The sequence below is a fragment of the Camelus dromedarius genome, chromosome 34 (assembly GCF_036321535.1).
Source record: "Camelus dromedarius isolate mCamDro1 chromosome 34, mCamDro1.pat, whole genome shotgun sequence".
NCBI lineage: Eukaryota > Metazoa > Chordata > Mammalia > Artiodactyla > Camelidae > Camelus > Camelus dromedarius.
Genome location: NC_087469.1, coordinates 6,006,123 through 6,022,567, shown reverse-complemented (window position 1 = coordinate 6,022,567; position 16,445 = coordinate 6,006,123). Strand labels below are relative to the sequence as shown.

The following is a 16,445-nucleotide window of genomic DNA, read 5'->3' as shown; positions in this document are numbered from 1 at the left end:
GTATTTGTCATAATATAAAAGGTGTAAAGTGATCTCTGTTTATCTCCTCAAAGTCTTCATGTAGCAAAACATGAAAACTGAAGTGTGACAACAAAGCCTGAGCCCAGTCCAACCAACAGTGTGTCCCCCCGGAGCACCAGCTGGAGCCCACTGAGACCCTGGAGGGAGGGGGTCACACTCCCAGGATGGAAATCCAGGGTAAGTGGGGTCGAAGGAGTGAGATGTGAAGACGATGTTCGTTTGGTGGAATGGACTTGAAAATACTTCTACCAAATCCCTTTTTCAGTGGCAAGAATACCCGTGAGGCACGTTGATCACCTGTCGGAGGCAACGCCGCACGTTAGCTCTGTTAATTCTCCACGTAGCGGGTGGCCCTGGGCCTGAAACTCGCAGACCTGATCTGTTTCAGGAAATGGTATCCTCTCTCATGAGGGGGACATGGGGATCAGGGTGGTAAGGATTCTTAGTTAGATGGGTCACAGGAGTCCAGAAGAGCCCTGCCTGGGACAGGGCCACGAGCTACATGATCCTTGACCACTCTCCCGAAACCATTCAGCCACACACCCACGGACAGCAGTACGGCAACGGGCAGGTTGCCGGGGGCTGGTGGGAACAGCACTGACACTGGGGTTGGGTCAACTTCCAGCTCTTCACTTCCTAGTGGGGGGCCCCGAGGCCTCCATGGTCTCATCTGTTAAATGGGTATGACAGAGGACCATGTCTGACAAACTCAGGTATCGGAGATACAAGCTGGCGTTAACCATGACTTTACTCTCCCAGGATCTCGATTCCTTTTCCTTTTCAGAGCTCTCTCCCTGCTCTCCAGTTGGCTCTCCAGTGATAACTGGTACCCCACTGGCTGTTCCCAGTCCAGAAACTTTAGCATCACTTTTAGCATCCCCTGTGACACGGTCTCTCTCTTCCTCACAGGCCCCCTTTCTTACAACACAGATGGCATGGCAACTCGATTTCAAGTTGATTATTAGAGGAGTGGGAGGATCCATCTGGGTTCTGCAGGAAGCAGTGCTGTCGATGATAAGCTCTGCCACGTGTCAGAAGAGCCATCTCGTCGCCAGCCCTATGCTGCAGTTAAGGCTGCTACCGCGTCTCTCCCCAGCCGAGCGCTGTTTGCCCCACACTAACAAGTGGGCAAACACGCCTCACGGCTGAGGGCGTTGGTCCAGGGAGAGCTCACAGCCAGCTGGGGAGGAAGCCCTTCTCAAAGTGCCCACCTTGGTCTCTTATCCATCATTTGGATTCAATTTGGAGATAAAGCAAACATCTGAGTGGGCTGGGCCCCACCTGCTAGAGGAAGGGTGGGCATTATACCCCTTTGCGGGGTGGGGGGACATTTGAAGGGCAGAAAGCACGAGAAACAAGGCTGCTAATAGTTAAGTTCAACTCCCCTCCTCAGCTTCTGACTCAAACTCCAGGTTCTTCCCAAAGACACTTGAAACCAATATCCTTTTCTGGAAAGTGTTCAGCACTTTCAAGTCCTCACTGACTTAATAAACCCCAGAAGGCATGGGTCCTAAGATGCCTCTGACTTTCAAAGCTGAATCAATGCCAAACTCTTAAAACACAGGTTGGAATGTCATGAATATCACTGAATTGTACACTTGAAAATAGTTAAAATGGCAAATTTTGTTATGTATCTTTTAACCACCGTTTTAAAAATTAATAAGCTAATATACCAAAGCCCACTGAATTGTACACTTTTTTTAAATGGAGGGGATTGAACCTGAGACCTCACACATGCTAAGCATGCATTCTACCACTGAGCTGTACCCTCCCCACCCGAATTATACACTTTAAACATGTGAACTATATGTTATATGAACTGTATCTCAATAAAGCTCTCTGGAAAAAAAAAAAAAAGACGGGGAGCAGGTCTGTGTTGCTCACCAGTGGGTGCCAGGCACACTGAAGGTGCTCAATAAGTGTGTGGGGTCTGCCTGTGAACAGCATCCCCGTCTGCTCGCTCGGCAGGGACTCAGCCTCTTGCCCGGGCCCTGGCTGTGAGGGCAGCTTGCTCCCTGCCGCTGCAAATTTAATCTAGATGGACAGAATTAAGCTGCTTGGCAAAGCTGGCTCACAGCTCCATCTCCTCAACCCCCCGACTGGAATTCTCAGAGTAGGATTCTCGGTTCCATCTGTGGTCCAGCAATAAGACACGGTAAGTCAGTTTACAATGTTGTGTCCATTTCTGGTATACAGCGTAATGTTTCAGTCATACACATACGTGCATATATTCCTTTTCATATGGTTTTTCATTATAGGTTACCACAGGATACTGAATATAGTTCCCTGTGCTATACGGGAGAAACATTGTTTATCTATTTTATATATAGTAGTTAGTACTAGACTTCAATAAAACAGAATGCCAAAAAAAAAAAAAAAAGATAAACGACAAGGACCTACTGTATAGCACAGGGAACTATATTCAATTTCTTGTAATGAGCTGTAATGGAAAAGAATCTGAAAAAAATATAGATATAGGTGTATGTATATGTATAACTGCTGTATACCTGAAACTAACATTGTAAAGTGACTACACTTCAATAAAAAATAAGAATTTAAAAAAGAAAAGAAACTGGCTGGGACCCTGATAGACCTGGGTCCTCCCAGCTCTGGAGCTCTGGGCAAAATCAGTGAGCCAAGTCTGCTTCTCTGGAACCGAGCCAGGGAGACATGGACTGGAATGAGAGTTCACCTGGAAAGCTCTCTCCCCACTGCCACGGGCACCAGCCCAAAGCCCAGGGTACAGGGCTTCCACTCAGAGAGGCTGATTCTGTGAGGCAGAAGGACAAGAAAATACTGGAGATGATCACACCAGCCCCAGCCGACGGGTCTTCCGTCTTCCTTCTTCTACCCCAGTCTCCGTGGGAGCTTCGTAGCTCATCCCCAAAGACAGCCGCCACCAACTCCTCTTTCCCTATATGTCTGTCATTCCCCCGGAGAAGGGGAGTCTACACTTCCATCCCTTGAATTTGGGACTGACCTGAGCCTGCTGAGAGCAATGAAATACGGTGGATGTGATGCTGTGTGTTTCCAGCCTGGCTTTCTATTTTTTTTTAATTGAAGTCTAGTTGATTTACAATGTTGTGTTAGTTTCTGGTGTACAGCATTTTGATTCAGTTATTTACATATATATTCTTTTTCATATTCTTTATCATTATAGGTTATTACAAGATACTGAATACAGCACAGCACAGGGAACTGTATCTAGACTAGCTTTTAAGAGCGCTGGCAGTTTCTGCTTCCTGTCTCTCGGAGCCCTGAGCAGTGAGGTGAGAAGTCCAGGCTGCTCTGCTGTTGAGAAAGGCCCGGGGAAGAGCAGGGGGAGACAGGCACATGAGCGAGGAAGCCATCGTGGACACGCAGCCGCAGACACCACCCAACTGCAAGCACGTGAGAGACCCCAAGGGAAAACTGCCCAGCTGAGCACAACCACAGACCTGTCTGAGATAAGAACACACCCTGGCTTTAATTTACTGGCAGAGTGGTTCCCTGAACAGCAATTGATAACTGAAACATTCCTGTGGTCACTTCTCAACACAGGAACCAGGGTGGTATTTTAAACCCATAAATCAAGTCACATCATGTTCTCATTCAACCCCCTCCAATGGACAGTTATTTTCCACCTTCTCTATAAATGTCTGTGCACATGTGTGTGTGGTGTGTGGTGTGTGTGTGTGTAGCTTTACTGAGACATAACTCATATACTATAAAATATACAATTCATGCTTTTAAAGTATAAAGTCAATAGTTTTAACATATTCAGAGATGCGTAACCATCACCATAATCAATTTTAGAACATTTTCATCACCCCAAAAAGAAACCCCACACCCATTAGTCACTCCCTAAGCCTCCCAGCCCCTGGCACTTACTAATTGACTTTCCATCTCTATAGATTCATCTATTCTGGATGCTTCATATAAACAGAACCATACAACAGGTGGCCTTTTGTGACTGGTTTCTTCCACTGAGCGTCACATTTCTAAGGTTCATCCGTGTTATAGAATGTAATCAGGACTTCATTCCTTTTTATAGATGAATAATACTCCACTGTATGGATAAATTACATTTTGTTTATCCATTCATTAGCGGGTAGACATTGAGTTACCTCTACCTTGTCGGCTATTATAAATAATGTTGTTATGAACACTCAGGTGCATCTTTTTGTGTAGATACATGTCTCCATTTCTCCTGGGTATACACATGGAGTGGAATGGCTGTGTCCCGTGGTATCTCTGTTGAACCTCTGGAGGAGCTGCCAAACTGTTTTCCACCGCGGCTGTACCATTTTACACTCCCACGAGCAGTGTATGAGGGTTCTCACTTCTCCACATCCCTGACAACACTTCTTAATGTCTGTATTTTTATCAGAGCTACATCTTAATAGGTATAAAGTAGTATCTCACTGCGATTGTGATTTGTATTTCCCTGATGGCTAACGACGTCAAGCATCTTTCCACCTGCTCAGTGACTATTTGTCTAGTCTTGGAGAAATGTCTATTCAGATCCTTTGCACGTTTTATACTTTAGTTGTTTGTATTTTTATTATGGAGTCATAAGGGTTCTTTGTATTTTCTAACCAAAAGTTTCTCAGCAGCTGTATGATTTGCAAATATGTTCTCCCCTGCCAACGGACTCTTCCCACATGCAGAATAAAATCCAAATTCCTTCCTAGGGCTGAGAGGCTCACCTGACTTCCAACCTCCTCACCCCTCCCTCTCCGCACCTCCCTCCCTGCCCCCCACCACGCTCTTCACATTGCTCCTTGAACTTGTCAAGTTCAGCCCGGCCTCAGGGCTTCTGGAAGTGCCTGCCTCCTTTGCCCAGACCTTCTTCCCTGAAACCTTCGAGTGGCTCCCTCCTTCACTTTAGGACTCTGCGCAGATGTCACCTTCTCAGAGAAGTCCAACCATCTGATCTAAAACACCACTTTTCTCCCTGCCACTCTCTATGCCTCATCGTGCTACATTTTTTTTTTCTTTCTAGCACTTTTTATAGCCTGGCATTATATACAACTATTTGTTTATACTGTCTCCCTATTAGAACCTCAGTCCCATGAAGAAAGTTCTCTGTCTCATGTCACTATATCTTAAATACCCCAACAGTGTCAAGCACATTGTAGAAATTCAATAAATATTTATTGAATTAAATGCATCTACCATTTATTGAATGATTATTATGAGCCAAGCATTCAGCAAAGCAGTTTGAATACAACATTGCATTTCATCCCCGGAACAAATCTATGCTACGAGGTAGGTACTTTTATTATTCCACCTTTCTAGCAGATGAGGAAACCCAGATTAAGAGAACTTACCCGCGGCGGTCCCGCAAATTGTAAGTGGCAGAGCCAGGATTAAACCCCGCTCCCATCCCCCCATTCACTTCAGCAAGTCACTTCCCCTCCTTTGAACCTCGGTTTTCTCATCTACGACATGGGAGTGGTCTCCTGCCTTACAGGGTTATAGAAAGACTGGCCAAATGAGATCAGGTAAAGATGGAGAAGAGGGCCTGGCACATCGTGAACGTTCAGGAAGTGTGAGCTACCCTGATGATGACGGTGATGAAGATAACCGATTACCATGATGAGACGCCGCAAAATCATTGCTTTGAAATCAAAGCAATGTCATTGTTTGTTAATATTGTTCAAACGCATCCCTGCAGACAGACTGCTTTCTTTTAGACAATGACGGGGCTCTTGCAGAGGGAGGACAAGCCCACTGCGGCCACATGAGGGTTTCAGAGTTAGTCCATCGGGTGGGGGAGGCTTCCTGGCCCTGCACCACGGGAACAGGATGGTTAGATAACATCATAGACTTCCTAAGGCCTCCCCAAGAGTGTCCTAGAGCTCTCGTGACGATGAGCTTTCAGTGGCCTGTTAGAGACGGGGGTCTTGGCCTCATTCAGGGCAGCTGTTCTTCTGGGGCAAAGTCAAACTTGTGAATTCCTGCCTGGCCAGCCCTGCAAGCAAGGGGAGCCAGCCATCCCCACTCACAGCTCCCCCAGGAAATGACCGGATATCCTGTTTACTGAACGAGGGTACCACCGAGATACTTCACATCCACGTGCTGTCACCCCGTGGATGACAGGAGGTTGGGGGTCAGTCACTCACCAGTGTGGGTCTGCCTGTGTGTCTCCAGGGCATCCTCCTTCGAAAACTGGGCACCACACTGATCACAGACGAAGGCTTTGGCACCCGCTGAAAGAAAGGGGAGGCAGTTACCTTATTACCAAGAGTGACACTCCATCAGGAAAGGGGTCCTGGGCCAAAATCATGCAGACGGACTCTGGGGGAGGGGGCTGAATGCCTGTGACGATTCCAAGTCGGGGATAAATCACGGCCCCAGCAGCCAGCCCAGACCCTCCTCTGAGATGCCACCACCCACCCAGCTGGGCCCCAAATGCCCCCACTGAGGGCTCTCTCAGACAGAAGAGGTAACAAAACCAGAATAACCCAGACAAACAGAGATGGGGTGCAGAGGAGATGCCAAAGAAAAAGGGGACTTCTGGGGGGCTGGCTCCAGGTGACAGAAAAGTAGTAAATGACACAAACGTGCCCAGTTACCCCACTTACACTTTATGAGGACACAGGAATCACTGACATACCTCTCCTTGGATAAACCCCTAACTCCGTGTGTCAGAAACTCAGCTCATGGTCTCCCCCAGCAACCTCCTGTTCCTGGCCATTTAAAGTCTCTGAATGACTCCCCAGCGCTTTCACGATAAAGGTCAAACTCCATGCAGTGATCCATAATCTGGCCCTGTTAGCTGTCCAGTTCCATTGGGAACTGTCCTCACCGGCCCTCTCTGGGTACCTCTCGACCCTCGCTGGGTCTCGCGGCCTGAGCATCATCCGGGCTCATTCCCATCCATTCTAGTCTTAGTCTGTTTCTAAGACCAGAGTACGTATGCGCCAAGCAACGCCGGCCGCTCGCTGCTCCGCCCTTTCCAATCCGCCGCTGCACTCTGTTCCTTTCATCACGTCTGAGCGTTACTGTAAGTGCGCCTGTGCTTCAACTTTGCATTAGAGCGTCGTAAGAGGCAGAACCACTTCTCACATATATTTGTAGTGGAAAGCAGTCTGGTCCGGTTTTCACACTATCTCATACTTCCTGAGGCTGTAGCGTATTCCAGGCATGAGGCTAAGTATTTAAGGTATATCATTTCATTTAATCCTAACAACCTTTTAAAATACCTAGTATGATTACCCCCATTTAGCAGATGAGACAACTCAAGCTCAGAGAGGTTAAGTAGCTTGCCCAATGTCACACAGCAGGTAACCGTAGAGGTGGATTCAAATCCAAGCAGCCTGACTTCAGAGCCTTTCCTCTTGATCCCTATACCCTTCTGCCTCCCTAGGGTTCCATCCACAAAGTTCCATCTGGACTGCCCCCCAAGCCCAAAAAAATTTATCCCCCTTTTTTTTTTCCTTTTTTTAAATTGAAGTATAGTTGATTACTATGATATGCTAGTTTCAGACGTAGAGCAAAGTGATTCAGTTATATATATATATTCTTTTTCAGATTCTTTTCCATTACAGGTTATTACAAGATACTGAATATAGTTCCCAGTGCTATATAGTAAGTCCTTGCTATTTATCAGTTTTATATATAACAGAGTGTGTCTGTTCATCCTAAACTCCAAATTTACCCCTCCCTCCACCTTTCCCCTTTGGTAACCATCGGCTTGTTTTCTGTCTGTGAGTCTGTTTCTGTTCTGTAAAAAAGATCATTTGTGTCATTTTTTTAGACTCCATGAATAAGTGATAACATACGGTATTTGTCTTTCTCTGTCTGACTTACTTCACTCAGTATGAACATCTCTAGGTCCATTCATGCTGCTGCAGATGGCTCTAATTTGTCCCTTTTATACCTCCAGGTTTTGTGTAAAATTATACTTGAAAAAAATGGTCCCACTACTTTTTAAATAGTTTTTAAATCTTTGCCTTGGAGTATTCGTGCATGCTTAAGGAGGAGATCTCAGAACACAAATTGCATCAGTACAGACTTAAATTAAACACCAATAAACATTTAGGGCATTGACCTTGTCTCTGTTCCTAACGATGAGCAGGGACTAGCCTCTACTAGGTGTTCAATAAATACTAGTTGGCTGATTGACTAAATGAGTGATAATGTGCCCCAGGAAAGATATGAAATCGCCTCTCCTTAAGAGCTTTAAAAATGAACACTGTCATTTGTCTTAGGTGGCTGGCGCTGAACTCTGCCTCAAGGCAGGGAGAATACCATGTTCGAGGGGGTGTTCTGACCAGCTGCAGGGTGTCCTAAGGCCCTGGACCTGTACGTGGCTTCTAGGGCTTTAAAGAAAGAGTCAAGGAACTTGATGGCAATGTAGTCAACTGTGCATTCACATGGGAGGCAGCCAGCCCTCTGCATCCATTTATACTGGAAATGCAGCAAGTACCTCGAAGTGCAGAGCCCCCCCGCCCTCCAAACAGTGAGAAACTTCCCCCAGCCCCAGATCATGAGCCAACAACAAGGGCCCACGGATCTGTAGGGGATCTGACTTTAACTGCATCCCGTTCTCTGGTCCTACCAGTTTCTCCCTGAAGAAGAAAGGGGAGCCTAACGTGGGAGCAGGGGCTGGAAAAGGGAGGGCGCCCCTGGGCTCCTCATCCCCATCACCTTGGCTCTGAGGCCCCAGTGAGCCGCCCGCTCTTCCTGCTGCAGCTTCAAAGGACTGTGGTGAGCAGGGTTCTTAGAAAACAGCCATCCCCGTGGCTGCAGGGGCAGCTGCTTTAATGGCTGAGAAGCCGGGAGAAAGGAAGGAGGGCAGGTAGGAAGTGAAGGGCCGGATGTGTGGCATCATAGCAGCTCAGAGGAAGATGAAAACAGATTCGCGCACGTGATCTCAGCAAGGTTGCAGGCTTGGCTCAGGCCTGACCACATCTGGCTGCCCGCAGAGCCCTCCCCGCTCCACCCCTGCCTCGCTGAAGTCACGAAATTGAGCTGAGTGTGTGAAAGATCCCTGTCCTCAATGACTGGGGTGACATCCCCGACACACACTTACCATGGATGTGGGCTCCCGCGTTGGCCCCAATTCATGACGCCCCAGCATTCGCTGCCCAGACTCCCCACAAACCCCCAGGGTGAGCCCAACAGCAAAAACAGGCAGTCCCGGGACACAGGAGTCATGGAGCAGAGAGAGGCAGAGACCACCCTCTCCCAAGGAGACATGTGCCTTTAAATTGTCTCTGTTAACGGCTGGCTCAGAGGCAGAAATATTTGGCAGCCCTGAAATTAAAAGTGATAAATTTCCTCGCCAAGCTTTGATCGATAATAGAGGCCTCATCTGTTAATCAATAAGACAGCCTCTGCCTGTTTACTGTGCATATGTTGTTTGCTGCTGCCTCCAGTATGATGTCAAGTTTGCATTCAGAGCAACTCAAGTGTGCATAAACCACATGGCTATTCCCAAAACGCATCACGGTGACATCATTCAGCCACTAATACATTTACAAAGCATCGGGGCGAGGGGGTGATGGGGGAAAGGAGGAGGTCATGCCAGTTGAAAACAACGGGCACATATGGATGCGTCGGCAGATTTACCCCCCACGATATTTCCCGGGGCTCATCTCGGAGAGGGGAGAAGTCCAGGACACAGCTCGGGGACAGCTGTTCCTCCTTCCTATACGCAGGGGATGTTTTCTGGATGTCCATTTTTAAGAGTCAAGTAAATATAAAATAGATGGTGGTAAGCGATAAAGAGAACTAAATAAGTGAAAAGGGGCGGAGAGGGCAGGGGCTGCTATTTGACACGGGATGAGCTGACATCTGAGAAGAGAATGAAGCAGGCGAGGCGAGAAGAGGCAACATCACTGTCTAAGAAAGCCCGTTCCAGGCCAAGGAAGAGCGTGGAGGCCAGGCGGTTGGCATGGCCTCAGGGAGGGGAGAGGGAGAGGGAGAGACGGGGCATGGATTTTGCAGGGAGAGAAATTAAACAGTCAAGAGGTAGCACCACATGATGAAAAAGTGGGCTAGACCCTCGCTCTCCTCCCCAGCAATTACAGACCTGAGTGAACCAGAGGACATGACAGCAAGATCCAGAGTGGGGAGAGCTGGCTCCCAGGCCTCGCTCAGCCGCTCACTGCTGTGGACGTCACCCATGTCACCTCGATGCACCTGTCTCCCCATCTGTAAAATGGGTATGATTGTAACCGTCTGCCTCCCTTGAGGCCATGAGGATCGAAGGAAGTAATGCATATTAAAAAATACAAAACGCTTTGCTATTCACTAGGTGCTCCGTAGATGTCAGATTATCAATGTTCTCTACACCTGGCGGGGTGGGCAGCAGAATGTGGTTAAGAGCGCAGGACTTGGGTCAGAAAGATCAGAGTTCAAATCCCAGCCAAGCTAATCACCAGCTGTGACCCTCAGCAAGTTGCCTAATCTCAGAGAGCCTATCGCTCCATCTGTCAAATGGGAACACCCAGAGGAAATCCCTCGAGAGTTGTGACAAGGTCGGGACAGTGGTTGGCCCCACGTCTGGAGGCAGATCCACAGAACCATCATTGCAGTCAGGCTCAGAGACGGGACTCCTTTGTGCAAAATATGATTGATTTTACCAAAATTCAATGTATAGCTATTTTGGGGCCACTTATCTTGTGTAAAGTGAGTCATTTGTAGAGACACATTTCACTATAATTACACACACACACACCGTCCTGCTAATTTATTTATTATTATTTTTTTTTTTAGTTTGTTGGATTCCCCTTATTGTTGAATTTTTAAGGTTGTTTTATTCTTTTTTTTTAAAAAAAAAACTTTGTTGTTTTTTTCAGGGGGGAGGTAATTAATATTGTTTGTTTATTTATTTATTAATGAAGGTACTGGTGATTGAACCCAGGACCTTGTGCATGCCAGGCACACACTCTACCATTGAGCTGTATCCTCCCCGTCTTGTTCTGCTAATTTAAAGGCAAGTGATGGTCTTCTTGAGGGAGCAGGAAAATCCATCATAGGACCAGCATGTCAGTAATGGCTCTTCATACGCTGCCGCCGCCCCAGAGTCTTACATCCTCCCCTGAGGAGCCCCAGGAGCCCCGTTCACAGGTCCTGTGTGGACTGCCAGGCTCTTTCCTCTTTTTGGTCTCCCCGGCAGACTGGAAGCTCCGTGAGAACAGGGCTGGCCTCTGCCTTGTCATCTGCTCCATCCCCAGTTCTCTGCTTGGTGCCTGACACGGAGTCTGCGCTCACAATTGCCTGACAAACAAAGAAACCCCCCAGGCCGGTTCTGGGCCTGGGAAGGGGGCAGTGGCCACTCAGGGCAGTGCCAGGCTGTCCCCTAGGGGGTGGCAGAGTCCTTACTCTTCACACTCTGGGCTCTCCACTGGCCCTTTTTCAAAACTCAAGGACATGGTCTCCGGCTGGAACTCGGGCAGCATGGGGGTGAAGGAAGGACAGGTCGGGAAGCACAGCTGTCTGAATCCTCTGGAGCAAGGGGTCCTGTTCATCGGCCCTGCGCTCCCCGCCCGGCTGCCCAGGACCCACGCCCCAGCAGCAAACACGCAACCTCCCCCCCAGCACACTCAGGAGCCTCCTGTCGGCCAGAGCGGCCCCTCCCCTGGCTGGCAGGATCTGCTGTGTGACCCCACTCGAGCCCAGGCACCGAGTGTATCTGAGAGTCAGTGTTAAAGGGACGGACAGACAGACATTCCCGCCCCTGTCAGTCTCCCAGGGATTCTGCAGAAGAGGCTCAAGGAGGCTTTAAGCGCTGCTGTTGGGGGGTGGGGGGGGGACCAGCAGCTGCCTGACCACTCTGAATTTTCCAGACCCCTACTTCTCCCCTTTCTTCCGGACTTCCTGATGCCGCCAGAAAGTTCAACAGGGGCCAGAGGAAAGAGGAGGGGTCACAGCAGGTTAAGGCTGGGCGAAAAGAAAGGAGACCCTCGCCACAGCCCACCTGGAGGCTGGAGCCCGCGTAAGGCCTCCGTGTGTGGGAGCCGCTCCTCTCTGGGCCAAGGATCACCCCGCCTCTCAGGAATCAAAGGGGAGACCTGCCAGAAAAGCACTTTTAAAACCATAAAGCTTTCTATCAATGCCCAGCATTCCAACAACAACAGAGCTGAAATCCAGCAGAAGCACGTCAGGCAGGTTCCCCGCGGCCGCCCTCCTTCCCCGCCACTACCTCTGGCCTCTTCCCCTCGGCAAAGTAAACAGCCTTCCTGCCCAGAGACGACAGGGTGGGGGGGGGGGTTCCCGAGCATCCAGGAAGGGGAGTAGAAGATACTGAACCCAATCAGATGTGGGCTGGCGTCTCTCTGCAGTAAATAAGACAGAAGCCAATGAGGGAAGGGAAAAAAATTACACATCCCTCCCTCTCCAAAACCTCGCCCAGCCCCCATGCTAATAAGAAGAGGGAAGAAAAAGGAACTGCGCTGCAAAAACACCTCCCGTCTGTGTCTGCCAGCATCTAATGTTGAGTGCTGTGTCCTTTTTCTTTTAATTCCTTGAGATTTTAAAATAAACATCTTGACTGTTCTGATGAGATAGGCATGCCTGCTTACATAAGGAAGTACAGAGTGTACCAAAACAGCAGACCCAAAAAAAGCATAAGCTGTCAGAACAATGAGTACAGACGCTGGGCATTTTACAACGGGCCATGGTGTACAGTTTTATTTACAGTACCTCTTATCTGACAGAGAACAGTACACTGGCTGCCAATTCCAAAGGCCAGGACTGCGTGTTCTTTCACTCAAGGAGATGTGTACTCCCTAAGAGGCGTGCTCGCTCGCTCCCCCTCTCTCTCTCTCTCTCCCTCCTCTCATTCTTTTGCTTTATTAACAAAACAAAAACTGATACAGGACCAACTGTTAAGGTACACAGATTCAGGGGAGATGGAAAAGGGAAAGCAGGTGGGCAGATGTGGGTTGAATGGAAAACAACCAGCCCTATCGATTGGCTCAGGATACGGTTCAAGGGTAGTTCTCCGCGACAACGAAGTGGGAGAAAGGTCCTCAGGGCCTGGCCTCACTACAGGATGGGGGTGGAGGGATGAGCTCATGATGCAGGGCCTCAATCAAAGGTAGGGCTGAGAAAGCCCCCAGGACCACCTCCCTGCAGGCCACAGAGATCATGGAAGGACCAGGGATTTCGGGCAGCAAGTTTTCTGATCTCTAGATGTCAGTTTCCCATCAATGACCCGGTAAGTGCCAGACACCTCACATCTGGCTAAATGTCCACTCTGGGGAGGATGTGACCTTGGAATGGGTCAAAAAGAAGTGCCAAGGCATCTCTAGTCTGAGAGAACATTTCTTATCCTACCTAATAAATGGCATACTACCAAGAGGTGCTGGAGTGCCCTGGGGCTCCTGGCTTTCACTGGATCCTATGGCCCTGCTCGTATGTCCCACAGAGAAAACAGAGGTCCACCCTGTCCCTTCTCCCTGCAACTCAGTTCTCAGCCCAGAGAGGCTTAGAGAGCTCTTTTGTTACCACTTTTAGCACCAAAGCAGGTAACCCAATAGGCTTGGAAACACTGTCCACAGCCAGTAGAAAATACACATGCTGAACACACAGTTAGCTGTGCAGGAGAGAAGTTCAGAAAACTCGCTCTGGAATCACACATACACGGGTTCAAGGGCTGGGTTCTGCCATTTCCAGCCACCGCTCTGGGGAGGCTCATTATCTTCTCTGCGCCTGTTTGCTCACCTCTGAAACTGGGCACAGACCATCTACACGGGCTTGAGTGATGCTTCATTTACATAGTACATGTCAAATCTTTGCCACCACACCTGGCATCCACGGACTGCTCAATAAAAGCTAGTTGTCACTAACATCATCAATTATTGCCATGACTTCCTCCCTCAGTGTCAGTGTCAGTGTCTGACACAGGGATGTCAAAGGCACACAATGAACATAGCAGGATATTTTAAATCTTCTTACTACCCCAGCCCAAATGCAAAGAGAAAGAAGGGAGGAGAGATGCCCACTCTGGACAAGTCTCCAAGGGAGTAGAAGATAAAGAAAGGCAAAGGACACTGACGGCTGTGCACCCCCAAGAAACCCCCATGCAAACCAACAGTGTACAAGGAAAGACGTGTCCGGATCACCCTGTGCTGGGAGAAGATCCAAAAAACGGTCCACCTCCCATCGGCTCCCAACACTCATGGCCAAGTTTTGAGGGCGTTACCATCCTCCTACAGAGATGAGCGCAAACCTCTTAAGGTGGATGATTTTACGTATTTATTTATTTTCTTAAGGTGAATGATTTTAAATAAACACAGGTAGGATGGTAAATCTGTTGCAGTAAAAACAACAACAGCAGCAGACAAGTCTTCCTGGAATCTAAGAGCACTGATCTGGGGGTTCATCTCACCACTGCCTTTAACCCATTTCTCCCCCCCAGCACCTCCCATGACTGGCTAATCAAGGTACGGCGGTTATCAAGGCAACGACACAAAGCCCTCTCTTCCCCTGGGAAGGTCAGCCCCTGTTGTGATGGAGCAGACTTCCTTCCAGCACATCATGCCAACTCGGAGACCTCCCAGAGGTACGGACCTATGGCGGTTTGCAGCCACACGTGGCTTTGAGGTTCTGCCCTTTGTTGGTGGTATGGGCCTGGTGCCCACTGGGTAGCCTTATTTCCCTCCTTAAAATGGGGTGATCAGTTCTCAGAAGATAATTTGAACAAGAACCTCGAAGAAGGCCCTGGCACACAGTAAGTGCCTGGATAGTTTTGATGACTATGGAATAATCGCACTTCGTCGAGTTGATGAGCTCCAGGAGACCAGCCTTTGGCCTGAGCTTCAGGAACTCCAGCCCGTAACACTCCAGCCCCACAGTTGCTGGGGGTAAGGCCCACCTGCAATGAATAAATGGCCCAGAGAGGGGAGACACTGAATTCTCTGAGGCTCTTGTACACATGGTCTTCAGCTACAGGGGATGAGAGAAGGGGCACCATCAGATGAGGCAGGTGGACACCTGACTCCAGGAGGGTTCTGCTGGCCAGGGGCACCCAAGCTTTCCCGCAGCAGCACAAAGAGAAATGGACTCAGAGTCCCAAGTGTCCCTGCCAGAGCTGTGTGGCCGAGGGTGCATCACTGCCTCTCTCCATCTATAAAGGACAAGTTTTAAGATGAGAACTCTGTTAGGGAAAAAACAAAAAGATGAATGGGTGGTGCTGGAGACGAATCTGGAAGCACACAGCAACGGCAGTTAAACATGGCTGTGAAAGACGCTCAAATGCTTATAACCCCTGGTGATGGGAGGGCGCTGGCTGGACCACGCTGGGGCTGGGTTCCCTGATTCAGCCCGGGGATTCCTTCTCCCGGGGAAGACCTTGCTCTATCAGGCAGCAAAGTGGAACAGAGAGTCCAGATACCAAGAGAATCATTAGCCAGACAGAGCCAGGCTGAGCCAGTGAAGCCAAGGCAGAGGCTGACCCCTGAGTTCCAGGGAACACCCAAGCTTTCAGGTGTTTGTGGCTTTGTTTTGTTTAAAAGAGGCAGGACTGCAGTCTTGGCATCTGTAAGAGACTAGGTGGAAGGGCCAGAAAGGTCCCGGTGGGGACTTCTGCTGTGATTTTATGGGATATCCCCTCAACTGCTGGTCGCCAACAACTGTCTTCCCCCCTGGTCCCCGCTTGGGATTCTGAGGTGAGAGATTCATCACGGGAAGAGGGCCTTCTGCTGGCATCTAGCAGCCTCAGAGCACTTTTTGTTACCTGAGTCTTTGGCCTCCTCCTCTCAACTTCAGTTACCCTGCTTCTTTTACTGAAGCACCTCCAGGGTTCTTGGCCACAGGCCTTCATCCGGAATCGGGCATGGAGGGGACCCCCCAGCCTGTCACACACACACACACACACCCCTCCCCGGGGTAAGAGTCATGAGTGCTGCCTAGACAATGGGGAAAAGCAAGTCCAGGCTACTCCAGGGGTGATGGCCGAGATCAAAACCCCGCCTACCCACAACATCACCAGCTGACGTCTGCCATCACCCCAGTCCTCCAACATCCTCTGAGACCCCCTCCAGTTACATTTTCCCTTGAGGTCATTTTCAGAGAAAAGGGGGGGCAGCCTTCCTCGGCCCTGACTGCAGTCTGGCCCTCCTCCCTCCCTCCTAGCCAGAGCCTTCCTCCCTCGTTTCTCACTGACTGAAAAGTGTGCCGAGTCCTCTCACAATGTTGGGGTCTCTCTGGGCGCCCTCTAGAGAGACTTCCCACATCCCCTCTTTTCTCAGAATCCCCTTCTCTTTCCCTACCCCTGGCATCTCTCTCCAATTCCACTCACTACTCCCTCTGTGTACCTCTGCTTAGGTAATCATATTTCAGCAAGTGACAAGAAACAGAGCATTTCAGGGGGCATCAAGCGCCATCACAGTGGGATAACCCCTGCCCTCCCCCAAGAAACCAGCGGGCAGGGCTCTGCGAACGAGTGTCCCTTGACTCTTCCGCTGGCCGTGACCTGTAAGAGC

The 16,445-nt window shown here is 49.3% G+C and overlaps 1 protein-coding gene across 3 annotated transcripts in view; it reads right to left on the bottom strand.

Annotated features, from left to right (window-relative positions):
* ZBTB16 (zinc finger and BTB domain containing 16) overlaps positions 1-16,445 on the bottom strand; it is a 183,885-nt gene that overhangs the window by 57,715 nt on the left and 109,725 nt on the right. For all 3 annotated transcript variants that reach the window (XM_031443666.2, XM_010983308.3, XM_031443667.2), the window contains exon 4: positions 6,129-6,215. In XM_031443666.2, the coding sequence (XP_031299526.1) occupies positions 6,129-6,215 (87 nt within the window). The remainder of the gene's footprint in view (positions 1-6,128; positions 6,216-16,445) is intronic.